Source organism: Notolepis coatsorum (assembly GCF_963971535.1).
Source record: "Notolepis coatsorum genome assembly, chromosome: 17".
Taxonomy (NCBI): domain Eukaryota; kingdom Metazoa; phylum Chordata; class Actinopteri; order Aulopiformes; family Paralepididae; genus Notolepis; species Notolepis coatsorum.
The window spans coordinates 101,351,029-101,375,578 of NC_140181.1; the positions used below are offsets into that span (position 1 = coordinate 101,351,029).

The 24,550-nt window shown below is 43.0% G+C and overlaps 1 protein-coding gene across 1 annotated transcript in view; it reads left to right on the top strand.

The window, feature by feature from the left end:
- Positions 1 to 24,550, top strand: part of nfascb (neurofascin homolog (chicken) b) — a gene marked incomplete at its 3' end in the record, with an annotated part of 89,525 nt that overhangs the window by 61,358 nt on the left and 3,617 nt on the right. The window contains exons 18-24 of the mRNA XM_084332962.1: positions 1,936 to 2,158; positions 2,543 to 2,658; positions 5,577 to 5,790; positions 9,089 to 9,211; positions 17,763 to 17,936; positions 19,703 to 19,834; positions 23,039 to 23,108. Coding sequence (XP_084189088.1) covers positions 1,936 to 2,158; positions 2,543 to 2,658; positions 5,577 to 5,790; positions 9,089 to 9,211; positions 17,763 to 17,936; positions 19,703 to 19,834; positions 23,039 to 23,108 — 1,052 coding nt within the window. The remainder of the gene's footprint in view (positions 1 to 1,935; positions 2,159 to 2,542; positions 2,659 to 5,576; positions 5,791 to 9,088; positions 9,212 to 17,762; positions 17,937 to 19,702; positions 19,835 to 23,038; positions 23,109 to 24,550) is intronic.

Sequence of the window (24,550 nt, forward strand, 5' to 3'; positions counted from 1 at the left end):
GTTGGTTCCCTGGTGTGTTGGAGCAGAGTCAACTCCCGGGTTACCCGGTTGAGTGTGCCCCTGCATGTTCATGACGTCTGCCAATCGTGTCAGCCTTCTCTGCCTCGACCCCTCTGGGTGGGTTTTTTTTAATGGCGGCTTCGTCATGGTGGTCAACAACGCCAGCGTCCGCCCCTTCCGCCGGGAGGGCTGTTTTCCAGCTGACACATTTGGCGCCTGTCTCGTCCGCAGTGCTCCAGGCTCGGGTTACAGCCTGTTGCCTGGTTTCCCCGGTACGCTGCCTGCTTCCGTTGGTTAACCTTTTGTGTGCTTACGGCCATGCTGACTGCCTGTTCTACAGGGTCAGTATGCCGGGCGGTGTGCTATTGGGGGGTAAGGGCCCGCTCTTGGAGGGGCCTTATCCGAATACGCTGGCGATGTGGGGGGCGATGTCACTAAGTGACCACCTGGTGGGGTCTTGATGCCTGGCGTCATTGACCTCTCCGGGCCCCCTTTTTCCAGGGGATCCAGTCCCTTCAGTGGGTCTGGGTCTTCCTTCGCGCTCCGCTGCTACGGCCTTGCCACGGGGTTGGGTTTGCTCTTGACCCCTGTGATTTTGGGGGCAGTAACGTGGTTGTTCCCTCGTTCGTTCCCGGGTGGCATGCGGGTTGTGCGTGTGTGTAGTCGTGGGGTCAAGCCACGGTCTGCTCACCCTGTGCGTTGGGTTGCTTGAGTGCCTCTTCGCACGGTTGGATCCGTCGCCCTCCCGTGAACCTCCAATAGGGGGGGTATCCTCCATTAGGGAGGGTCGGGGGGGCTCGGTCCTCCCCGGTCTGATGGTTGTGGGGGGCCTCAGCGGGGTACATTGGTCGGGCTATGGCTCCCGCTCAGCCCCTGTTGCAGAACAGGTGCTGAGCAAGCCATTAACGACATAGAACGAAGGGTTATGTATATAACCCAGTTCTATGAGTTAAATGGTGCGCTCAGCACCTGGACGCCGCTGCTGCCCTTGATCTTGTGGTGAAAGTTTGGGAAGGAGGCGAGTAGGTGACCACACACCTGCTTATGAAGGTAAGCGGAAGGGGGTGTGGTCAGACGGATGTTGGGATGTAAAGGTACATGGTGGAATTTTTTATTCAGTGCTCGTGCACGAAGTGAAGTACAGTGCAGAACAGGTGCTGAGCGCACCATTTAACTCATAGAACTGGGTTATATACATAACCCTTCGTTAACAGTGAAAGGGTTGGGGGGCAGGTGGCGCACAGAGATTACGTTCGTCACCAACACCGGGAGACACTGGATTCGCCTGTTCGAATCCAGCTCACGGCGTTGCTATCAGCTTGGCTGGCCTCTCACACTGATACAATTGGCTGTATCAGGGGGTGGGAAAGCTGAAGGGTGGGTCCTGGGCGTTGTGGACAGCGACCCCTACAGTTCGGTCGGGGCGCCTGCTCAGCAAGGGTTGGAACTAAGGAGAGATAGTGTGGCCTCCCACACGCTACACTCTCCCCGGTGAGAACCTGCGCGGCCAGGTTGGCCTGCCCCAGGCTGCACATGCGTCGGAGGAAAGCATGTGACAGTCTCCGGTCTCCCGGACCAACAGTAGGGGAAAGTATGCAACAACCAGGAAGGGTGGGATGGGAGAAAAATCGGGAAAAAGGAGGGGAAGAAAGATTAAAAAAAAAAAAAAAAAAAAAAAGTGAAAGGGTTAACCATTTGATAAGTGTGGCAGTGGAATTGTTAACCTTCTGTAGTGTAGTAGTGAAAGGATTAACCCTTTGTCGTGTGGCAGTGAAAGGTTTAACCTTCTGTAATGTCGCAGTGAAAGGGTTAACCATTTTGGTAGCGTGGTAGTGAAAGGGTTAACCTTCTGTATTGTCACAGTGAAAGGGTTAACCATTATGGTAGTGTGGCAGTGCAAGGGTTAATGTCCCCCTCCTGATCTCGGTGGAGCAGGCCCTGGAGTGGAGGGAGTGGAACGGCCCCCACCTGAAGTACCTGGTGTGGTGGAGGAGGAGAGACTCCCGGGAGGAGTGGAAGAACAGCACCACCAAGTGGGTGAGGTACTACATCTACGACGCGGACACCTTCACCCCCTACGAGCTCAAGGTCCAGGCGGTCAACGACTTCGGTCTGGGACCGGAGTCCTCCGTCGTCATCGGTTACTCCGGGGAAGATCGTGAGTGTCTCAGAAAACTTCACCCTTGTCGAATGCAGATACGCCATCTTTTTCTCTTGGTTTTCAAGTTTTCAATACAAAATGGACGAACAAAAACGAGCGCAATAAAAAGGCGTCCAATGAGATCACAACCTAACAGTCTTAATATGTATTCTATCTTTATTTGTTTTCCTTTTCTTATTTTTCTCTTTTAAACTATGATTTGGTGTTTTTTTATAGTGTATTTTATTCTTTGTCTTGTCTTTTATATGGACCCTGAGTCTGTAATGAAGTTTTGAATTGAATGGGTTTATCTTACTTACTTCCAGCTGTGATTGGCATTCAGTGATGAAAATAGAATGAAAAGAAACAGTGCGTTGCCTCTGTGTGTTCTGTGTTCACCAGGTCCCCGTACTGCACCCCTCAACCTGCGTGTGTCGGACATCGAGAGCGACCAGGTGACTGTGCACTGGGACCCGGTGGCACGAACCTCCCTCATGGGGGAATTGAAGGAGTACAAGGTGAGTCCACTGTGGACGATGGTGTCAGGATGAACCAGGGCTGTACCGAATGCCATTTCTTAACATTTGAAGCTTCTATTGAAGTATTCGAACGAAGCTTCGAATAGTAAATTTTTATGACGTAATCAAATTTATTTTTTTATCAAAATAAATCCTCAATTTGAATAAAGTGATTAATCTGATTAAATTAGTAATTTTTTTTAATTAAATCAACTTTCTTTAATGAATATAACTCATCAGTTTCATCAACATAAATAATCCAATAAGTACGAAAGTGATGGTGTCGTCTTGATTAGATGGAGCGCCGAGTGCCAAGTGGATGCAGATAGATTAAATTTGTATGACTAGTCAAGTCATATACCATAATAGTATAATACTATAATATTAGTGTAGCCTAATCTTTATCTGCAACTGTGAAGAAAAACCGCATTGGTTTAAACAGAATGAATAGACACATAAAAAAGATATATACAAAAAAATATTTTCTGAATATTTTTTAATAAAAAATAAGAAATTCGAATGTCAACATTATGATCGAAGCTTCGAAGAATTCAGTACAGCCCTATGATGAAGCCAAAAAGACTATAGAGAGGTGTAGTCGACCGCGTGGTCCACCCGTATAGGGATTTATCATTGGGAAAATGTATTATCGGCTATTGTAATAATTCTGCCTCATGAACATTGGCAAGCTTTCCATTTTTGCACAAAAAGAGTTAATAATAATAATAATAATAGCTTAATTTTATATAGCGCCTTTCAAGAGACCCAAGGTCACTTTACATAGGGGGGGGAAATAACAAAGTAACAAACATAGTGGACAGACACAACATATAAATATAAAGTGAGAAATTAGGGGTTAAAGGCCAAGTTGAAGAGGTGGGTTGAGCAGTTTTTTGAATGAGTCCAGAGTTGGGGCGGTGCAGAGTTCTGCGGGGAGGGAGTTCCAGAGGGTGGGAGCTGCCACACTGAAAGCTCTGTCCCCACAGTCTGGTTCGGGGGATGGAGAGCTGACCAGTGTCCGTTGATCGCAGGGACCGTGACTGTGAGTGTAGGGGTGGAGGAGGTCAGTGAGGTACTGAGGTGCCAGAGCGTGAAGGGATTTGTAGGTGAGCAGAAGGGTTTTGTAGGTGATGCAGGATTTGATGGGGAGCCAGTAGAGGTGGATGAGGGTGGGAGTGATGTGCTGCCAGGGTTCGGTGCGGGTTAGAACCCTGGCAGCTGAATTTTGAACAGGGTTTTGCTTGGGACCCCGGACAGGACCCTGTTGCAGTAGTCCAGGCGGGAGGTGACAAAGGCATGGATGAGGGTCTCAGCTGTGGAGTCGGAAAGTGATGGTCGGAGTCTGGAGATATTTCTGAGATGGAACAAGGCGAATTTGGTGACGGAACTGACATGGGCTTGGTAGGAGAGGGTGGAGTCCAGGATAACGCCCAGGTTGCGGACCTTAGGGGAGGGGCAGATGGAGCAGCCATCTATGTTGAGGGTGAGATCCCCAACCGTCCGGAGCAGGGCCTTGGGTGCCACAACCATGAGCTCAGTTTTATTGTTGTTGAGTTTGAGAAGATTAAATGACATCCAGGTTATTATTTCATGAAGGCAGTTGACAAGGGAGCGTGGGGGGAGCTGGGTGGATGGTTTGGTGGAGAGGTAGAGTTGTGTGTCATCTGCGTAGGAGTGGAAGCTGAGGCCATGGTGGCGGATGATCTGACCGAGGGGGAGCATGTAAATGGTGAACAGAATTGGGCTAAGTACAGAGCCTTGGGGGACGCCTTGGTTGACTGGGGCCGGGGTGGAACTGGAATCGCCGATGGTGATAAACTGTGTCCGGGTGGTGAGGTAGGTTTGAAACCAGGAGAGTGCTGAGCCAGTGATGCAGAGGTTGTCGGATAGGCCGGTTGAGGAGGATAGAATGGGAGACTGTGTCGAAGGCTGCAGAAAGGTCCAGGAGGATGAGGATGGCCAGAGTTTGCTGCAAGGAGGAGGTCGTTGGTGATTTTGATGAGGGCGGTCTCTGTGCTGTATTGAGTTCTGAAGCCAGATTGAAAAGGCTCATAGAGCTCATGGTTGGACATGTATTGTTGGAGTTGGGCGGCCACTGCTCTTTCCAAGATTTTACTAAGGAAAGGAAGGTTGGAGATTGGATGGTAGTTGTTTAGCTACTACATTACGGTTGAAATAAAATAATACGTAATTATTTTACAATTAATTGTTTCATGTTGAGCTATAGATTGTGGATGAATACACACAGAAACGTACACCATGCCAATGTTCATGCTTTATTTGTTTTAAACGAGAATCGCAGCCCAAAGTGCTTCACAGTAGTGACACAAATAGACATAGGCATAAAATGAGGATAAAATTGCCATAATTATAGACAGGCATAAAGAGGAATTTCTTTATTAAAACCTCCCGGAAATTTGGAAAACATGCTACCAGAATGGAGAGTACTACCTATATTATATATTACTGTTTTTTTCTTTTTAATTTACATTATTATTTCTTTTAATTTAATTTAATTTCTTTTTGCATGTGTGTATCATGTATGTATGTAAGTGTATACATCCATTGTTATTATTATTGTTTTTTGTCTGGGCGGGTGGTTGTATGCTTTACTTTAAAACAAACCTAACACATTAACTTTATAAGGGACAGCAAAGGGGGGGGGGGGGGGGAATGGGAATAGTCCAATCATGGACAACATGTTGTAGAGTGTGAGCAAAATAATGTCGACCCTCATACTGCAACCTGTTGTAACATGTAATGTGATGATACTAATAAAAAGAGATAAAAAATAAAAAATAAAACTCCCGGAACAATTGTAATATACTTCTGTCATCAAAATGTATATAAAAAAAAAAAGTTTTATTAATAATAATAAACGTTTATTATAATTGTTATTATTGTCTGGTTGGTCTCAGGTTTATTACTGGAGGGACAGCAGCCAGCTGAGGTGGCACGGCGTGAGCAGGGCCATGAGGTCCAATTCCTTCACAACCATCGACCCCGGGGACTTCTCCGGGACACTGGCAGGCCTCTTCCCCTACAGCCACTACAAGATGTACATAGTGGTGACCAACAATCGATACGAAGGACCAGTCAGTAACACTATAGAGTTCTCCACGCCTGAAGGAGGTACGGACAACAATGGCCCCCTTTTTTTTGCACGTTAATTTGCGTCGTTCACGTCCAAAGCATGTTCCAAAAGTCTGCCGTTCATGTGTTTCCATTTTTCGGACATTCTCTGGACATCTTGCTGCACACACACGCTGCCTTCCTTCGATTGCCATGGCTGTTTGTTGGGGAAGGTTGGCTCCATGGCTCCAAGTCGATTAATTATGTTAAAGGAGAACTTCGCCAATTTTCAATCCTAATCATGTCATTCTGTTGTGATAGGATAATAGGACATGTGATAGTCGGACATGTGATAATAGGACAGGTGATAATAGGACAGGTGATAATAGGACAGGTGATAGTCGGACATGTGATAATATGACAGGTGATAATAGGACAGGTGATAATAGGACAGGTGATAGTTGGACATGTGATAGTCTGACAGGTGATAATAGGACATGTGATAATCGAACATGTGATAATAGGACATGTGATAATATGACATGTGATAGTTGGACATGTGATAGTCGGACATGTGATAGTCGGGCAGGTGATAATAGGACAGGTGATAATCGGACATGTGATAATAGGACATGTGATAATAGGACATGTGATAATATGACATGTGATAATAGGACAGGTGATAATCGGACAGGTGATAATCGAACATGTGATAATAGGACAGGTGATAATCGGACATGTGATAATAGGACAGGTGATAATCGGACAGGTGATAATCAAACATGTGATAATATGACATGTGATAATAGGACATGTGATAGTCGGACATGTGATAGTCGGACAGGTGATAATCGGACATGTGATAATAGGACATGTGATAGTTGGACATGTGATAATCGCACATGTGATAATAGGACAGGTGATAATCGAACATGTGATAATAGGACAGGTGATAATATGACATGTGATAATAGGACAGGTGATAATATGACATGTGATAATCGAACATGTGATAATAGGACATGTGATAATCGCATATGTGATAGTCGGACATGTGATAATATGACATGTGATAATAGGACATGTGATAATATGACATGTGATAGTCGGACATGTGATAGTCGGACAGGTGATAATCGGACAGGTGATAATAGGACATGTGATAATAGGACATGTGATAATCGCACATGTGATAGTCGGACATGTGATAATATGACATGTGATAATAGGACATGTGATAATAGGACATGTGATAATCTGACATGTGATAATCTGACAGGTGATAATCGGACCGGTGATAGTCGGACATGTGATAATAGGACATGTGATAGTCGCACATGTGATAGTCGGACATGTGATAATAGGACATGTGATAGTTGGACATGTGATAATCGCACATGTGATAGTCGGACATGTGATAATATGACATGTGATAGTTGGGCATGTGATAATATGTGATAGTTGGACATGTGATAATCGCACATGTGATAGTTGGACATGTGATAATAGGACATGTGATAATCACACATGTGATAATCGCACATGTGATAGTCGGGCAGGTGATAATATGACAGGTGATAATAGGACAGGTGATAATAGGAGATGTGATAATAAGACATGTGATAATCGCACATGTGATAATCGCACATGTGATAGTCGGGCAGGTGATAATATGACAGGTGATAGTCGGACAGGTGATAATATGACATGTGATAATAAGACATGTGATAGTCGCACATGTTATAGTCGGACATGTGATAATCGGACATGTGATAATAGGACATGTGATAATAGGACATGTGATAGTCGGACATGTGATAGTCGGACATGTGATAGTCGGACAGGTGATAATCGGACAGGTGATAATAGGACATGTGATAATAGGACATGTGATAATCGCACATGTGATAGTCGGACATGTGATAATATGACATGTGATAATAGGACATGTGATAATATGACATGTGATAATCTGACATGTGATAATCTGACAGGTGATAATCGGACAGGTGATAGTTGGACATGTGATAATAGGACATGTGATAGTCGCACATGTGATAGTCGGACATGTGATAATAGGACATGTGATAGTTGGACATGTGATAATCGCACATGTGATAGTCGGACATGTGATAATAGGACATGTGATAGTTGGACATGTGATAATCGCACATGTGATAGTTGGACATGTGATAATAGGACATGTGATAATCACACATGTGATAATCGCACATGTGATAGTCGGGCAGGTGATAATATGACAGGTGATAATAGGACAGGTGATAGTCGGACAGGTGATAATATGACATGTGATAATAAGACATGTGATAGTCGCACATGTTATAGTCGGACATGTGATAATCGGGCATGTGATAATCGATCATGTGATAATCGGACATGTGATAATCGGACAGGTGATAATCGGACATGTGATAATCGATCATGTGATAATCGGACATGTGATAATCGGACAGGTGATAATCGGACATGTGATAATCGGACATGTGATAATCGCACATGTGATAATCGGACATGTGATAATCGGACAGGTGATAATCGGACAGGTGATAATTAGACACGTGACTCACTCTCGAGAGCTCAGCCGCATCGGCTTCCCGAGAAATTCCTCCGGGTGATGTCACCGGAGGAGAGCAGATCTCTAGCGAACTGCGGACACTATTTACTCAACCATGTTTAACTGTGGTCTGCCCGACGACTCGAGGGAAGCTGAAGAAAGAAAGATGAAGACAGGAAACCTGTGTTCCTATAATATAGTAGTGTCCTCCTGTGCATTTCAATTAGAATAGAACAGTCCATAATGTGGGGCGGCGTGGCTCAGGGGTAGAGCGGGGTGTCCAATGATAGAAGGGTTGGTGGTTCGAATCCCGCTCAAGCCCATGTCCATCCCATTGCCGTTGTGTCCTTGGGCAAGACACTTAACCTACTTGCCTCGTATGAATGTGTATGCATGTGAATGAATGTTGGTGGTGGTCGGAGGGGCCGTAGGCGATGATTATTCGCCACGCTTCCGTGAGTCTGCCTCAGGGCAGCTCTGGCTGCAATTGTAGCTTACCACCACCGGTATGACTGTGTATGAACGAATAATGGACTCTGTGAAGCGCTCTGAGTCAGAGAAGAGCGCTATATAAATCCAATCCATTATTATTATTATTATTATAATCAACATAACAAAGGTTTAGAGGTTTTTTCCCGAGCAACAAAAAAAACATGACAATACAAGCATTAAAAAAGGATTTTTGTCTCAATCTGTCCTCTTGCCAGTGGAGCAGAGACAAACATATTCTACCCAAACTGTATGTTTACTGTGATGTCCTGCTGGGTGTGTGTCTGTCTGTAGTGCCATCTGCGCCCCGGTCCTTCCGCATCCAACAGAGACATCTGGACACCATCTATGTGGACTGGGACCCACCAGCTGAGCCCAACGGAATCCTCACTGGGTACTCGCTCAAGTACCAGACAGGTAGGCAGACCCACCAAGTACCAGACAGGTAGGCAGACCCACCAAGTACCAGACAGGTAGGCAGACCCACCAAGTACCAGACAGGTAGGCAGACCCACCAAGTACCAGACAGGTACAGGCAGACCCACCAAGTACCAGACAGGTACAGGCAGACCCACCAAGTACCAGACAGGAGACCCACCAAGTACCAGACAGGAGACCCACCAAGTACGAGACAGGAGACCCACCAAGTACCAGACAGGTAGGCAGACCCACCAAGTACCAGACAGGTACAGGCAGACCCACCAAGTACCAGACAGGTAGGCAGACCCACCAAGTACCAGACAGGTAGGCAGACCCACCAAGTACCAGACAGGTAGGCAGACCCACCAAGTACCAGACAGGTAGGCAGACCCACCAAGTACCAGACAGGTACAGGCAGACCCACCAAGTACCAGACAGGAGACCCACCAAGTACCAGACAGGAGACCCACCAAGTACCAGACAGGTAGGCAGACTCACTCACCAAGTACCAGACAGGTACAGTAGGCAGACTCACCAAGTACCAGACAGGTAGGCAGACCCACCAAGTACCAGACAGGTACAGTAGGCAGACTCACCAAGTACCAGACAGGTAGGCAGACCCACCAAGTACCAGACAGGTAGGCAGACCCACCAAGTACCAGACAGGTAGGCAGACCCACCAAGTACCAGACAGGTAGGCAGACCCACCAAGTACCAGACAGGTAGGCAGACCCACCAAGTACCAGACAGGTAGGCAGACCCACCAAGTACCAGACAGGTACAGTAGGCAGACCCACCAGTGAACAAGCTCCTGAATTCCAGTTAAGATAAGATAAGAATAACATTTATTGTCCCAAAGGGGAACATTTACTTGGAACATCAGTGCTGCATCATTCTGCGATAACAGTGTAAACAAAGAAGATAAGAAGATAACATAACAGATTCATTAATCTGTTATGTTATGTAGTTTAGATTAGAAATGCCTTGTGTAATTTATAATTGAAGACAACGAATCATATAAGTATAATACAGACTTCTTTGCACCCTAGGTAGATGTGAACATTTAAAGGAACAAACTAACATTATGGGAAATGTGCTTACCGTCTTCTCCAGAGTCTGACAAGAAGACAGATACCAATTTCCTCCCTGTGCATTCAGTAGAAAGCTATCTGGCTGCAGACTAGCCTAGCTTAGCACAAATTAATGGAAGTGGATACGGACCACTGCTGATCCATATCCACCTCCATTAATTTGTGCTAAGCTAGGCTAGTCTGCAGCTTTCTATTGAATGCAAGAGGAGTCCTGTATCTGTCTTCTTGTCTGACGCTGGAGAAGACGGTAAGTGCATTTCGCATAATGTTAACGTGCCCTTTTAAGGCAGTGGAACAATTGTCATTGTTGTTTATAGCTTGATCTTACACTGAAAATAGATAAATCAAACCTTTAACCGGTTCCACCCGTGGAATATTTTCGCCTAAAATATATACCTAGGTAAATGGAATATTGCTCCACTTCTACAAGGTCCATTTGCATATTCTTGGTATCTAGGGACATCTATGGACCTCAGGGAATGTATTCACAGTGTCAGAAATATTGTGTCTATTACTAGGCTTGCTTAAATTGTGATGAAACAAAGGAGAATATGATTTATGATTTTTCTTTGCATCTTTGACAGTGAATAACACCATGATAATAATGCCCAAACTTAAAAAACTGCCACTGATATCGTTCAGTACCCTCTTGAGATCATGTGTAAAAAAATAATTAAGGAAATTAATAAAGGGAAGATGATTAAACCGAAGGTTCTGTAGATACAGTACTGAATTCTCCCATCCGGACCAATGCAATTTGAAATATTATTATAGAATATAGAATATGATGCTTATAAATTACCTTATTATAGCCAATTCGCACATTTATATATATATACATATATTATCTTTCAAATGCCCGAGTTCAATTTGGATTTAGTATCACCAGGCGTGCATAAGAACAGATAATGATATCTACTGTAATTTACTGTACTTTTTTATTTTCACCACAGTGCAACCATTTTGAAACAAATTTCAGATCTAATTGTTCCTACATGCTGACAATAGGGAGGAGAAACTAACTGTGTTTCAATATTTGTCAAAAACGTTACCTTTTGTGGCTTATTATCCGGAATAATAACAGTTATTGATATAATTCATTCAGAACGCTTTGAACCCTCATAGAATCTGCCAGGAAGTGTAGTTTGGAAAAATTCCAATGCTGATCCACAGCTATCCATTCCCTCGACAAAATGGCCACAAAAAAAAACTACAATTCCCATGGTTCAAAATTTTCAAAATGGTCGCCGTTTTGCAATAGACTTCAGCAAATCGAGAAGTTAAAACTATCTAATGGCACTTTTATCCTATTGCTAAACTAACATATTGATGATAATATACATTCTACATGCTTTTGTGACATGTTAGTGATGTTAATACTTGAATACGTTTGATTAAAAAATTGCAAATTTTCTTGCAACACTGAAAAATATTGATTTATGACCAGATGCCATTTTGGGGTCGGTACCGACCCCGTCGGGTGGAACAGGTTGAGTTAAAATTATTCAGCAAATTTAATTTGATCAATAAACAATACTTTCTCAAAAACAAGCATGTCACAATCGTTAGTACCCTGAGAAATGCTTATGAACAAAATCTTATAGATGTATATATTCCGATAAAGAGCTGTTATGGGAACAAAGGAACGGGTCCAACAGTTTAAATGCTAAAACAAGCGTGTATTCATTTTTACAAACAGAGACAAATTCAACAATATGAAAAAATGTACAAGGCATACAAACAATGAACGGTGGAAATGTAGTGTCAGCAGGTCGGGACCTGGGTTATGAGGTGTGTGTTAAAACCCGAAGTATGTGTGATGTAGCAGACTATGTGTGTGTACTTAATATGTAAATAAAGTCTTACCGTGTTGGAACATGTGGCCTCGGCCACGCTGGGGCGAAACAATAACTGATTCCCGAGGGGGGAAATAACACGAGGGACTTGGCCGAGGCAGGGGGGAGAAAATAACAAGGGAATTAATGGGCGGATGAACGCGACGAGTATCCGAGACGGCGTCTTCCAAACTAGATGGAAGAGAGAAAAAGAGACACGATATTAGTTGACCAGTAAACATCTACCCACGCTGGAGGGGGAGAAGAAAACGAGGTCAGGGTTACAAGCATTTGAACACGCGCATCAAAACAACAAGGTTAGGTAGCAGACAAATAAATGACAACAATCAACGAGAACTAAGTTAGACAGAAATGTCAAAAGGAAATAATTAAGGCGCAACAAACCTACTGTTCCTACAGAACGAACTCGCATCGACTGCTGGGGTTGGTCAGGTGTTTATAGTCCGGGAAGAGGCAGCATTCTCTAATTGTTCATTAGCACCAGCCGTGAGACGTACAGGCAGACCCACCAAGTACCAGACAGGTAGGCAGACCCACCAAGTACCAGACAGGTAGGCAGACCCACCAAGTACCAGACAGGTAGGCAGACCCACCAAGTACCAGACAGGTAGGCAGACCCACCAAGTACCAGACAGGTACAGGCAGACCCACCAAGTACCAGACAGGAGACCCACCAAGTACCAGACAGGAGACCCACCAAGTACCAGACAGGTAGGCAGACTCACTCACCAAGTACCAGACAGGTACAGTAGGCAGACTCACCAAGTACCAGACAGGTAGGCAGACCCACCAAGTACCAGACAGGTACAGTAGGCAGACTCACCAAGTACCAGGCAGGTAGGCAGACCCACGAAGTACCAGACAGGTAGGCAGACCCACCAAGTACCAGACAGGTAGGCAGACCCACCAAGTACCAGACAGGTAGGCAGACCCACCAAGTACCAGACAGGTAGGCAGACCCACCAAGTACCAGACAGGTAGGCAGACCCACCAAGTACCAGACAGGTACAGTAGGCAGACCCACCAAGTACCAGACAGGTACAGTAGGCAGACCCACCAGTGAACAAGCTCCTGAATTCCAGTTAAGATAAGATAAGAATAACATTTATTGTCCCAAAGGGGAACATTTACTTGGAACATCAGTGCTGCATCATTCTGCGATAACAGTGTAAACAAAGAAGATAAGAAGATAACATAACAGATTCATTAATCTGTTATGTTATGTAGTTTAGATTAGAAATGCCTTGTGTAATTTATAATTGAAGACAACGAATCATATAAGTATAATACAGACTTCTTTGCACCCTAGGTAGATGTGAACATTTAAAGGAACAAACTAACATTATGGGAAATGTGCTTACCGTCTTCTCCAGAGTCTGACAAGAAGACAGATACCAATTTCCTCCCTGTGCATTCAGTAGAAAGCTATCTGGCTGCAGACTAGCCTAGCTTAGCACAAATTAATGGAAGTGGATACGGACCACTGCTGATCCATATCCACCTCCATTAATTTGTGCTAAGCTAGGCTAGTCTGCAGCTTTCTATTGAATGCAAGAGGAGTCCTGTATCTGTCTTCTTGTCTGACGCTGGAGAAGACGGTAAGTGCATTTCGCATAATGTTAACGTGCCCTTTTAAGGCAGTGGAACAATTGTCATTGTTGTTTATAGCTTGATCTTACACTGAAAATAGATAAATCAAACCTTTAACCGGTTCCACCCGTGGAATATTTTCGCCTAAAATATATACCTAGGTAAATGGAATATTGCTCCACTTCTACAAGGTCCATTTGCATATTCTTGGTATCTAGGGACATCTATGGACCTCAGGGAATGTATTCACAGTGTCAGAAATATTATGTCTATTACTAGGCTTGCTTAAATTGTGATGAAACAAAGGAGAATATGATTTATGATTTTTCTTTGCATCTTTGACAGTGAATAACACCATGATAATAATGCCCAAACTTAAAAAACTGCCACTGATATCGTTCAGTACCCTCTTGAGATCATGTGTAAAAAAATAATTAAGGAAATTAATAAAGGGAAGATGATTAAACCGAAGGTTCTGTAGATACAGTACTGAATTCTCCCATCCGGACCAATGCAATTTGAAATATTATTATAGAATATAGAATATGATGCTTATAAATTACCTTATTATAGCCAATTCGCACATTTATATATATATATACATATATTATCTTTCAAATGCCCGAGTTCAATTTGGATTTAGTATTTACAATTCCCATGGTTCAAAATTTTCAAAATGGTCGCCGTTTTGCAATAGACTTCAGCAAATCGAGAAGTTAAAACTATCTAATGGCACTTTTATCCTATTGCTAAACTAACATATTGATGATAATATACATTCTACATGCTTTTGTGACATGTTAGTGATGTTAATACTTGAATACGTTTGATTAAAAAATTGCAAATTTTCTTGCAACACTGAAAAATATTGATTTATGACCAGATGCCATTTTGGGGTCGGTACCGACCCCGTCGGGTGGAACAGGTTGAGTTAAAATTATTCAGCAAATTTAATTTGATCAATAAACAATACTTTCTCAAAAACAAGCATGTCACAATCGTTAGTACCCTGAGAAATGCTTATGAACAAAATCTTATAGATGTATATATTCCGATAAAGAGCTGTTATGGGAACAAAGGAACGGGTCCAACAGTTTAAATGCTAAAACAAGCGTGTATTCATTTTTACAAACAGAGACAAATTCAACAATATGAAAAAATGTACAAGGCATACAAACAATGAACGGTGGAAATGTAGTGTCAGCAGGTCGGGACCTGGGTTATGAGGTGTGTGTTAAAACCCGAAGTATGTGTGATGTAGCAGACTATGTGTGTGTACTTAATATGTAAATAAAGTCTTACCGTGTTGGAACATGTGGCCTCGGCCACGCTGGGGCGAAACAATAACTGATTCCCGAGGGGGGAAATAACACGAGGGACTTGGCCGAGGCAGGGGGGAGAAAATAACAAGGGAATTAATGGGCGGATGAACGCGACGAGTATCCGAGACGGCGTCTTCCAAACTAGATGGAAGAGAGAAAAAGAGACACGATATTAGTTGACCAGTAAACATCTACCCACGCTGGAGGGGGAGAAGAAAACGAGGTCAGGGTTACAAGCATTTGAACACGCGCATCAAAACAACAAGGTTAGGTAGCAGACAAATAAATGACAACAATCAACGAGAACTAAGTTAGACAGAAATGTCAAAAGGAAATAATTAAGGCGCAACAAACCTACTGTTCCTACAGAACGAACTCGCATCGACTGCTGGGGTTGGTCAGGTGTTTATAGTCCGGGAAGAGGCAGCATTCTCTAATTGTTCATTAGCACCAGCCGTGAGACGTGAACGTCTCGAGAGACGTACGCCTCTGGGTCGTGTCAACGCGCCACGCGTCCTCAGGGGGGAACCAACAGGCTGAGGTAACTGCTCAAAAGCAGCCCTCACAACACTTACTTTAAATTATTTGGGTTTAGTTGTCATTCATGTTATTTTGCCTTCCCTCCTAAATGTACTATTACTGTGTTTTGCTAGAATCCATGAGGCTTCAAAGAAAATACACAAAGAGAACAGAATTCAGAACCATTTTTCCCCCCATTACCCATCTCCCGGCTGTCAGGAGATTAAATAATATAAAATATAAAATGTTTTTATATTAAATGTTTTTTGCGGTGCTACCGGGAGCTTGGTGCGTCTGGCTGAGAGCTTGGTGCATCTGGCTGAGAGCTTGGTGTGTCTGGCTGAGAGCTTGCTGCGTCTGGCTGAGAGCTTGGTGCGTCTGGCTGAGAGCTTGGTGCGTCTGGCTGAGAGCTTGGTGCGTCTGGCTGAGAGCTTGGTGCGTCTGGCTGAGAGCTTGGTGCGTCTGGCTGAGAGCTTGGTGCGTCTGGCTGAGAGCTTGGTCCGTCTGGCTGAGAGCTTGGTCCGTCTGGCTGAGAGCTTGGTGCGTCTGGCTGAGAGCTTGGTGCGTCTGGCTGAGAGCTTGGTGCGTCTGGCTGAGAGCTTGGTGTGTCTGGCTGAGAGCTTGGTGCGTCTGGCTGAGAGCTTGGTGCGTCTGGCTGAGAGCTTGGTCCGTCTGGCTGAGAGCTTGGTGCGTCTAGCGGTAGCTTGGTGCGTCTGGCGAGAGCTTGGTGCGTCTGGCGAGAGCTTGGTGCGTCTGGCGAGAGCTTGTATGGAACGAGCAATCATTTAAAGGATAACTCCACTTTTTTTTTAAATTAGCTTATTTAACATCTTCCCTGGAGTTAGACAAGAAGATGCATACCTTTTTTGTCTCTGTGCGTGCATTTTAGCTTTGGGAATAGACGCTCCGTTAGCATAGCTTAGCTTCATCACTGGAAGTGGGGGAGGACAGTAGCCTTACAGTGCCTTACAGTGTATTGCAAGGTCTGACATTGACCAAACTTGATATGCATGACCTTGGTGGGCTCTAGGTCAACTCCTGAAAAGGGGGTCAATGTCAGACCTTGCAATCAAAAGTTAGGGGCGCACTGAAATTATGGCAAGGGTTATTAGCCCCCTAACTTTTGATTGCAAAGTCTGACATTGACCCCCTTTTCAGGAGTTGACCTAGAGCCCACCAAGGTCATGCATATCAAGTTTGGTCAATGTCAGACCTTGCAATACACTGTAAGGCACTGTAAGGCTACTGTCCTCCCCCACTTCCAGTGATGAAGCTAAGCTATGCTAACGGAGCGTCTATTCCCAAAGCTAAAATGCACGCACAGAGACAAAAAAGGTATGCATCTTCTTGTCTAACTCCAGGGAAGATGTTAAATAAGCTAATTTAAAAAAAAAGTGGAGTTATCCTTTAAATTGGCGCGCAAGTGCAGCCACCAGTTCAGTGTCGCTATGCGTTTCTTTCTTTTTTTGCTAGTATGGTAAGATAAAATAAGATATTCCTTTATTGATCCCCTCATAGCAGCATGGGAGAGGGGGGAGGGTAGGTACAGATATGGGCAGGGTAATAGTTGAAAGACATAAATATAGGCAATACAATTGTATCTGAATATGAAAAACATGAGACAAAAATGAACCGTGTAAAAACTATAATTAACCATTTTTGCTACGTAGTATGGTCGTGAAAATTGGTATAATATTTAGCTCTAAGTGGTATTAAAAAGGTCTTAAAAAGTCTTAAATGTAACTTAAATTTAAACCTGCAGATACCCTGATAATACTCCACCTTAGTCTTCATGACGTTCAAAATATCTCAAAGCATAAAAGACTTCATCCAACTGGAACCCTCTCCTCACTGCAACAGTTGGCAAAGTGCCCATATCTAGTGGAAATACTTATATTAACCTAAAGACAAGAGTACTTCTGCGTACGCCAGGTAATGGCACGCTTCACAGTGTGCACTCAAATAGCAGGATATCTCCACAACACTCTGAAGTGGGATCAGTTAGTGAAGGTAATAGACACACTCATTGTGTGCACCTCTCAAGAGCAGGTAATGTGGGCCCACTTCACCTTATTGCTCAGTGGAGTGACCACTCTCACAGCGTTTTAAGAGTTCTCGTTGGTCACTGAAGTGTCTCCCTCTTCCCCTCCCTCTCGCTCTCTCTCCATAGTGAACGCTACGAGAGGAGAGGAGCTGCGGGTGGAAGAGTTTCTTCCGAACGTGACGAGTTTCTCTGTGCAGCGACACGACCGCTACACCCGCTACAGGTTCTCCCTGGCAGCCAGAACGCAGGCCGGGTTGGGGGAGTGGTACACGGAGGAGTCGCCCCATTACACCACGGAAGGTACGTCACTATTATGTAGTCCATGCGGCAACGTCTGTAGGTCTGTGGGGTCGGTATTGATGCTTGACCATCAAGGAAATTATGTAAATTGATGATGATGTAAGTTGATGAGGATGATGATGATATTACGTTGTGAAGATGACACTGATGATGATGATGATACTGATACTGATGACGATGACGATGACGATGATGATTTGATTTGATTTGAGTACGGATCACCATTAGCTGGTGCCATAGCAACCAGCTAGTCTTCCTGGGGTCCACACAAAAAAAATACAAAAACAATTATTATTGCAAAACAAAATTATTAAAAGTCAGTAGTACTCAACACACAATGCATAATGAAACTAACAATTAAGATGGCTAAAATTACATGCAAGTACAGAAACAGAAAACAAACAAAAACAAAACAAAATACTTTACAGTGTTAAATACAATTTAAGATTATTTTTAAAAGTTAAAAGCAGAGGTTTTGAGGCAGGTTATTCCAAAGAGTTAATGCTCTAAAAATTAAATATCTCCTTAAAGCATTGGTTTTGATATTATGATATAATATAATATTATATTATATTTAGTGCCGTCAATAGCTTAAAAAAAATAACTAATTAATCTCAGAATTTTCTGTAATTAATCTAGATTAATCTAGATTAAAAATAGAATTTTTTTTTTACTTAAGACCGAAGCTCATAACAGATATTTACTTGAGTAAAATCATGGAATTAATGTAAAATCAACACAAATAAATTATATTTAGATTCAAATACTATTTTAATAGCTTTCTTTGAATACAGTTTCTCTCCTGTGAAATACAAATGTTCAACAAAACCATCAACATTGACTCAGCTAGACCTCTTTCTTATATCCGCGGCGCTAACAGAAATAAAAACACCCCAGGCCTATGTTAAAGTGCAGATTGGCTTAGAGGAGATAATGTCTTGTATGAACTACCAGTAATATAAATCATATTAACAACAAAAATGTGTTCCATCTTCATGATTTTCAAAAAGGTGCATGAGTCGATGCAAAAAAAAGAACAAGCAAATATACTGCTGAAAGTTCAGAATGTTGAAGATTTTTCACTCCATACATTCATCTAGATTAATTTATTTTAATGCTTTAAATAATTTAAATTAATCTCCAAAGTTAAAGCATTAATTTTGACAGCCCTAATTATATTATGATGATATTAGGATGTTAGGATGACAATGATATTAGGATGAGAGGATGACAATGACACTGATGACGAGCACCCAGCTCTCTCTCAGTCTGACTCTCCCCCGCGTTGCAGACAGGAGTGTGTGTGTGTGTGTGTGTGTGTGTGTGTGTGTGTGTGTGTGTGTGTGTGTGTGTGTGTGTGTGTGTGTGTGTGTGTGTGTGTGTGTGTGTGTGTGTGTGTGTGTGTGTGTGTGTGTGTGTGTGTGTGTGTGTGTGTGTGTGTGTGTGTGTGTGTGTGTGTGTGTGTGTGTGTGTGTGTGTGTGTGTGTGTGTGTGTGTGTGTGTGTGTGTGTGTGTGTGTGTGTGTGTGTGTGTGTGTGTGTGTGTGTGTGTGTGTGTGTGTGTGTGTGTGTGTGTGTGTGTGTGTGTGTGTGTGTGTGTGTGTGTGTGTGTGTGTGTGTGTGTGTGTGTGTGTGTGTGTGTGTGTGTGTGTGTGTGTGTGTGTGTGTGTGTGTGTGTGTGTGTGTGTGTGTGTGTCTGTATGCATTAAGTGTATGTATGGGTGTTCACATGATGTGTGTTTCTCTGTGTCTCCTCCTGTGTGGCAGCGTATGCCCGGGACCAGGTGGACATCTCCACACAGGGCTGGTTCATTGGCATCATGTGTGCAGTGGCTCTCATCGTGCTCATCCTGCTCATAGTCTGCTTCATCAAGAGGAGCCGTGGGGGGAAGTACCCAGGTAGGATTGGGTATACCGATGGCGTTCACATTTCAACCGATACCGAGTCGATACCGGTACCCAACGGTACCTTTGAGTCGATACCGGTACGGTACCCAACGGTACCTTTTTGCAGTACTTTAGTCTCTAAAAATTGTTATCTACCTACCTCAGTTGTAAAGAAAGTGTCCAAACTTCTAATTACTTATTATCATTATTATTTATTTAGAACAATTTGTTAATATATACGTATATATATATATATATATATATATATATATATATATATATATATATATATATATATTATATATACACACACACATCTTTAAATAAAAAATTATGTTTTACAAAATAACAAGTATAAAACGATTAAACAAACCACTCTAGCAGCAATTAACTATTCTGCAGAACTAAAAGGTACACATCTATATATTTAAATAAATATACCTGAAGATGCTGAACAACTGCCTTGTTGTTGAATCAAGTCAAATCCTAGGTGTATTGTGCGCGTGAGCGTTGACGTGAGCGTGCGGCACACTTCATATAGGTTTCACTTCGCGCTAAACAAAACGTTGACGTCATCGGATATATATAATAATAATATTTGTAATTTGCATTACCGAAATGTGGCACCGGTGGATCTCTGTTACGGTGCAGGTAGGACATTTGAGTTCCAATAGTAGAGGAAGGAATGAGACGGAGATGTGGTTTGCTCTTCTTCAGTAGGGTGTCTTTTAATAGTAAGATCACAGAGCAATGCAAGTAAAGCATGAGAAAGATGCCAGGCGTCAACTGAGAGAACAGACCTAAGGCAAATACAAAATAATAGTTAACAGCAACGAGAAGGTCAGCACTCGCTCTTACTCCGTCTGCACGCAGGACAGTCTGAAGACCCAACCAGGAGAAAAGGAAACAGTAGGTCAATATAAAGCCACATTCCTGTCATTCCAAGGCATCAATAATTGGCATGAATGCCCGATTTAAAATAGTTATCTCCTCTTTGTATACCTTTGTCCTCACAAGTATTCTGCCAGGGAACTTATGGACACGACAATAGTAGTAGTTATAAGGTGTTTGAGCTTGTAACGTTAGTTAGCTCATAGCTATTGTGGTAGCCAGTCGAAACTGGCTACCACGATAGCTATGAGCTAACTAACGTTACAAGCTCAAACACCTTATAACTAGGCCTACTACTATTGTCATGTCCATAAGTTCCCTGGCAGAATACTTGTGAAGACAAAGGTATACAAAGAGGAGAGAACCATTTTAAATCGGGCATTCATGCCAGCTAACAAGCTAGACGTTGCGGAATGTTGTTAGCACAATAGTAGCCCACTCGGTGCATCACAGTCACTGACTGTGATGCACCGAGTGGGCTACTATTGATCAACATGCAGCGACGTGTAGCTTGCATGATGCGTGTGCAGTGCTTTGCCCCACAGGTCTGAGAAGAGGACCTGCACATGATTTTACTCGTTCCCCAAACTCCTCTACATGCCCCGATCTAAAATGGTTCACGACAGTAGACATAATGCTAACGTTAGCCAGCGCCATATATCCAGTAGTACTATGACCCGGACGGGCATAAGGCATAAGTTGCCTGAAGTGACGTCGCGGCCGTGCTAGCGTCTGATAAGCTTTTTGACTTGCTCCATGCATGTTATTCGTGCGTGGACCTTTTTAACCCTTTCTGAGTGGCATTTCCGGCGTCAAATGGAAAAAAAATTTATAATTAAATTAGATACCACTGATGTAAACTACCCATAATTGCAGAGTAGGGTTTAACCTGCAAGTTGGCCTTTAAACCTCATGTTGAACGGGGGGTTTCCCAGTTAAACTGGGCGTCAACCCCAGTCCTGTCGCAGCCGCTCAATCTCCTGCAAATCTCTAAACAGGCATTATTTGGACAAACTGACCACATATTGGGAATCTAAATGGTTACATTATCACCTGTAAAAATATAAAAACTGTATAATAACGGTCCTAAGTCGTACGTTAAAACAGTGTTCAGCCTTGGTAAATAGTCGGCATATCTACCAGACTATGAAAAAAAGAACGCCAGCTAGTTGTTAGTGTGTACAGTATGTTGCATAGCAACCACTTCACAGTGCAGCCAGCTAGGATGGCCTATTTTATTTTGAACATTACATTTACTAATAAAAAACTATTTAAATTGAAGTGTGTCTGACTTTCATATTTCCCTAGCTTACTTGATGACAGTTTTATAGAAGCAATAGCTCACTTCAGGCCGTGGTATATATGCGTCAGACTGAACTACGCCCCTTAGCTGTGATGTAATAATCATAATATACCACGGCCTGTCGTGGGCTATTGCTTAAATATCCCATTCCCCTCCCCCCTCTGGCCAGGCAGAAAATAGGAAATGTGCGTATTAGGGCTAGACAGATACTGTATGTCGATCAGCAGATATTATTGGTCAGTCAATATTATTGGCCTTTGTAAGTGTTTTATCAATAGGGAAGCAACAGCTGTGATTGGAGGATCAAGAAAAGAGGGTGGGTTTTGAGATAGGTAAATTCCTTGAGAAATATTTGTCCGTTGCCCCCAGAGTTTTTGTTGTTTACAAAGCAGCATTGTCTCATGCTTTGTCATCTACTCTAAGCCATCCTAGATTGTCAGAGTACAGCAGCTTGCAATGGGCCTGGTCTACAAGATACACTACACCACTAAGATACCCATGTACCTGTCGAAATACTTCCTAAAGGTCAGTGAAGTCCACGACCAGAGGGAGCTCCACAAATCACGGTCAACACAGATTCGGCTCAAACAAGGGATTAAACACGTTTCGCAATTATGCCACAATAATGTGGAACGCCCTACCCACAGCCGTAAAGGAATGTGAATCCCTACCCTCCTTCAAAACTGCTCTCAAAGAGCACCTACGGGTGGCTGCAATTAGAAACTGGCCCCGGTAAAATGTCAAACGCTCCCCCCCCCACCCAACCCCTCCAATGTACAGTTTCTTCCCCTTCAGATGTATATTTTTTTATGATCTCTTTCTCATACACAGTACGTTTATTTGTATGTCTTGTATGTCATAAATGTGTTGATGGATTGAAAATGGAGGACCCTTATGTAAACAAGACTAAAGTATTTTTTCTGGTCTTCATCCTCTTAGCAGTTGTTAGTATTGAGCTGTACTGTATTGTACCCATTCTGAAATCTGTTAATAAAGTTTTTAATCAATCAATCATATTTCAGTGCGGGACAAAAAGGACATTTCACTGGAGCCGGTTGACGACAAGGACCAGGAGGGATCGTTCGATTACCGGTAAGCTTTACAACAGACAACATGACTTGAGACATGAATCACTAAAGACACTTTTTTAACTGCTGCTGTGACCCACTGTCACCTCCATTTATATGTAAATACTGATCGGAACGTGCAATGTTACTCACTGTGCCTTGTATATATTATATTCATCTATTTGTACCTTAAAAAAAAAGTTTCAAGTTTCAAGTTTCTTTAATAGTTGTCATACAGAAGTACAGAATACTTTCATACAAAATGCTTCTTACTGTTACGCTCCAGAGACTGTGCTAGACAAGATAGTATCAAATAACATAGTATAGCATGTAATTTAGAAGTAGAAAATGAGGTCACAGTGTTCAGTATAGACATATGTACAATGTTCGATGCAGAATAGACGTAAAAAAACTCAGAGCGTGTTTTTATAGTCACATATTTGTCATGTGTAGGTGGGTTTTCCAGCAAACTCACCACTCTCACTGCCGTTGAATTCGTAAGGGCTGCTACCACATAGTAGTACTTGGTGGCATCCGCGGTAATATCCCTGAGAGCGAATTGGGCTTCGGCTTGCGCGAACCAAGCGTTGGCACTCTGTGCAGCTTGAGTGAAACTGCGTTCAAAGTTCTGCGATCTGCGTTCTGTTGTTCAGTTGACATGTTCGATATAATCTCTGAAATACGTCCAAGGGTCACAAATGTAGGAATGCAGTAATGATAGCGTAGACGGAGTCGTGTTCCGATGCAAAAACACTAGTTTATTACGCACGCTACTGTCGCACAAACAACACTTCCATTCAACTTTCACTCGTCTGTCTCTCTTTAACTACGTCATCCCCCGCTAAGGGTCATGGGAGATGTAGTAAACACCACAAAAGGCTAGAATGCCGTGAATTATGTCCCAGTAAGTAGCCACTACACGCAAATCATTAATCATACATCAGAATAGCCTAATTTTATTATTATACACGATGATGACGATACAGAAAATTACAGAAAAATGAGAAATGCATGGCAAAAATAGCATTTATTGTCAGTATTTTAGAGCCCCCCCAAAAATTCACAAATCATGTTTTCAGGGGAGCTGATGTCTGACCTAGGGGAGCTAAGGGCTCACCCAGCTTACCCATGGTTCGCACCCTGCACATGACAATAAACAATCTTGAATCTTGAATCTTGACATGAGCACCAGTTTGCTACAAGAGGATTGATAAGCTTGGCTACATCAATGTGATGTCAGTTAGCTATCAGTCCTTTCAACCACAGCATTTATTATATAACGTACCACATGACATCTCCAAGGTATCTGAAGTTATACATTTTGTATGCAAGGGGCGAAACTTTAGTTTGAGAAGTGTGTGTGGGGGGGGGGGGGGGGGGGGGGACAATTATTATGGGATGGGAAATATGTGCGCACGATTGATTTTTTCGTGCATGTGAAGAACGCATGAAGCTCAAATCATACCC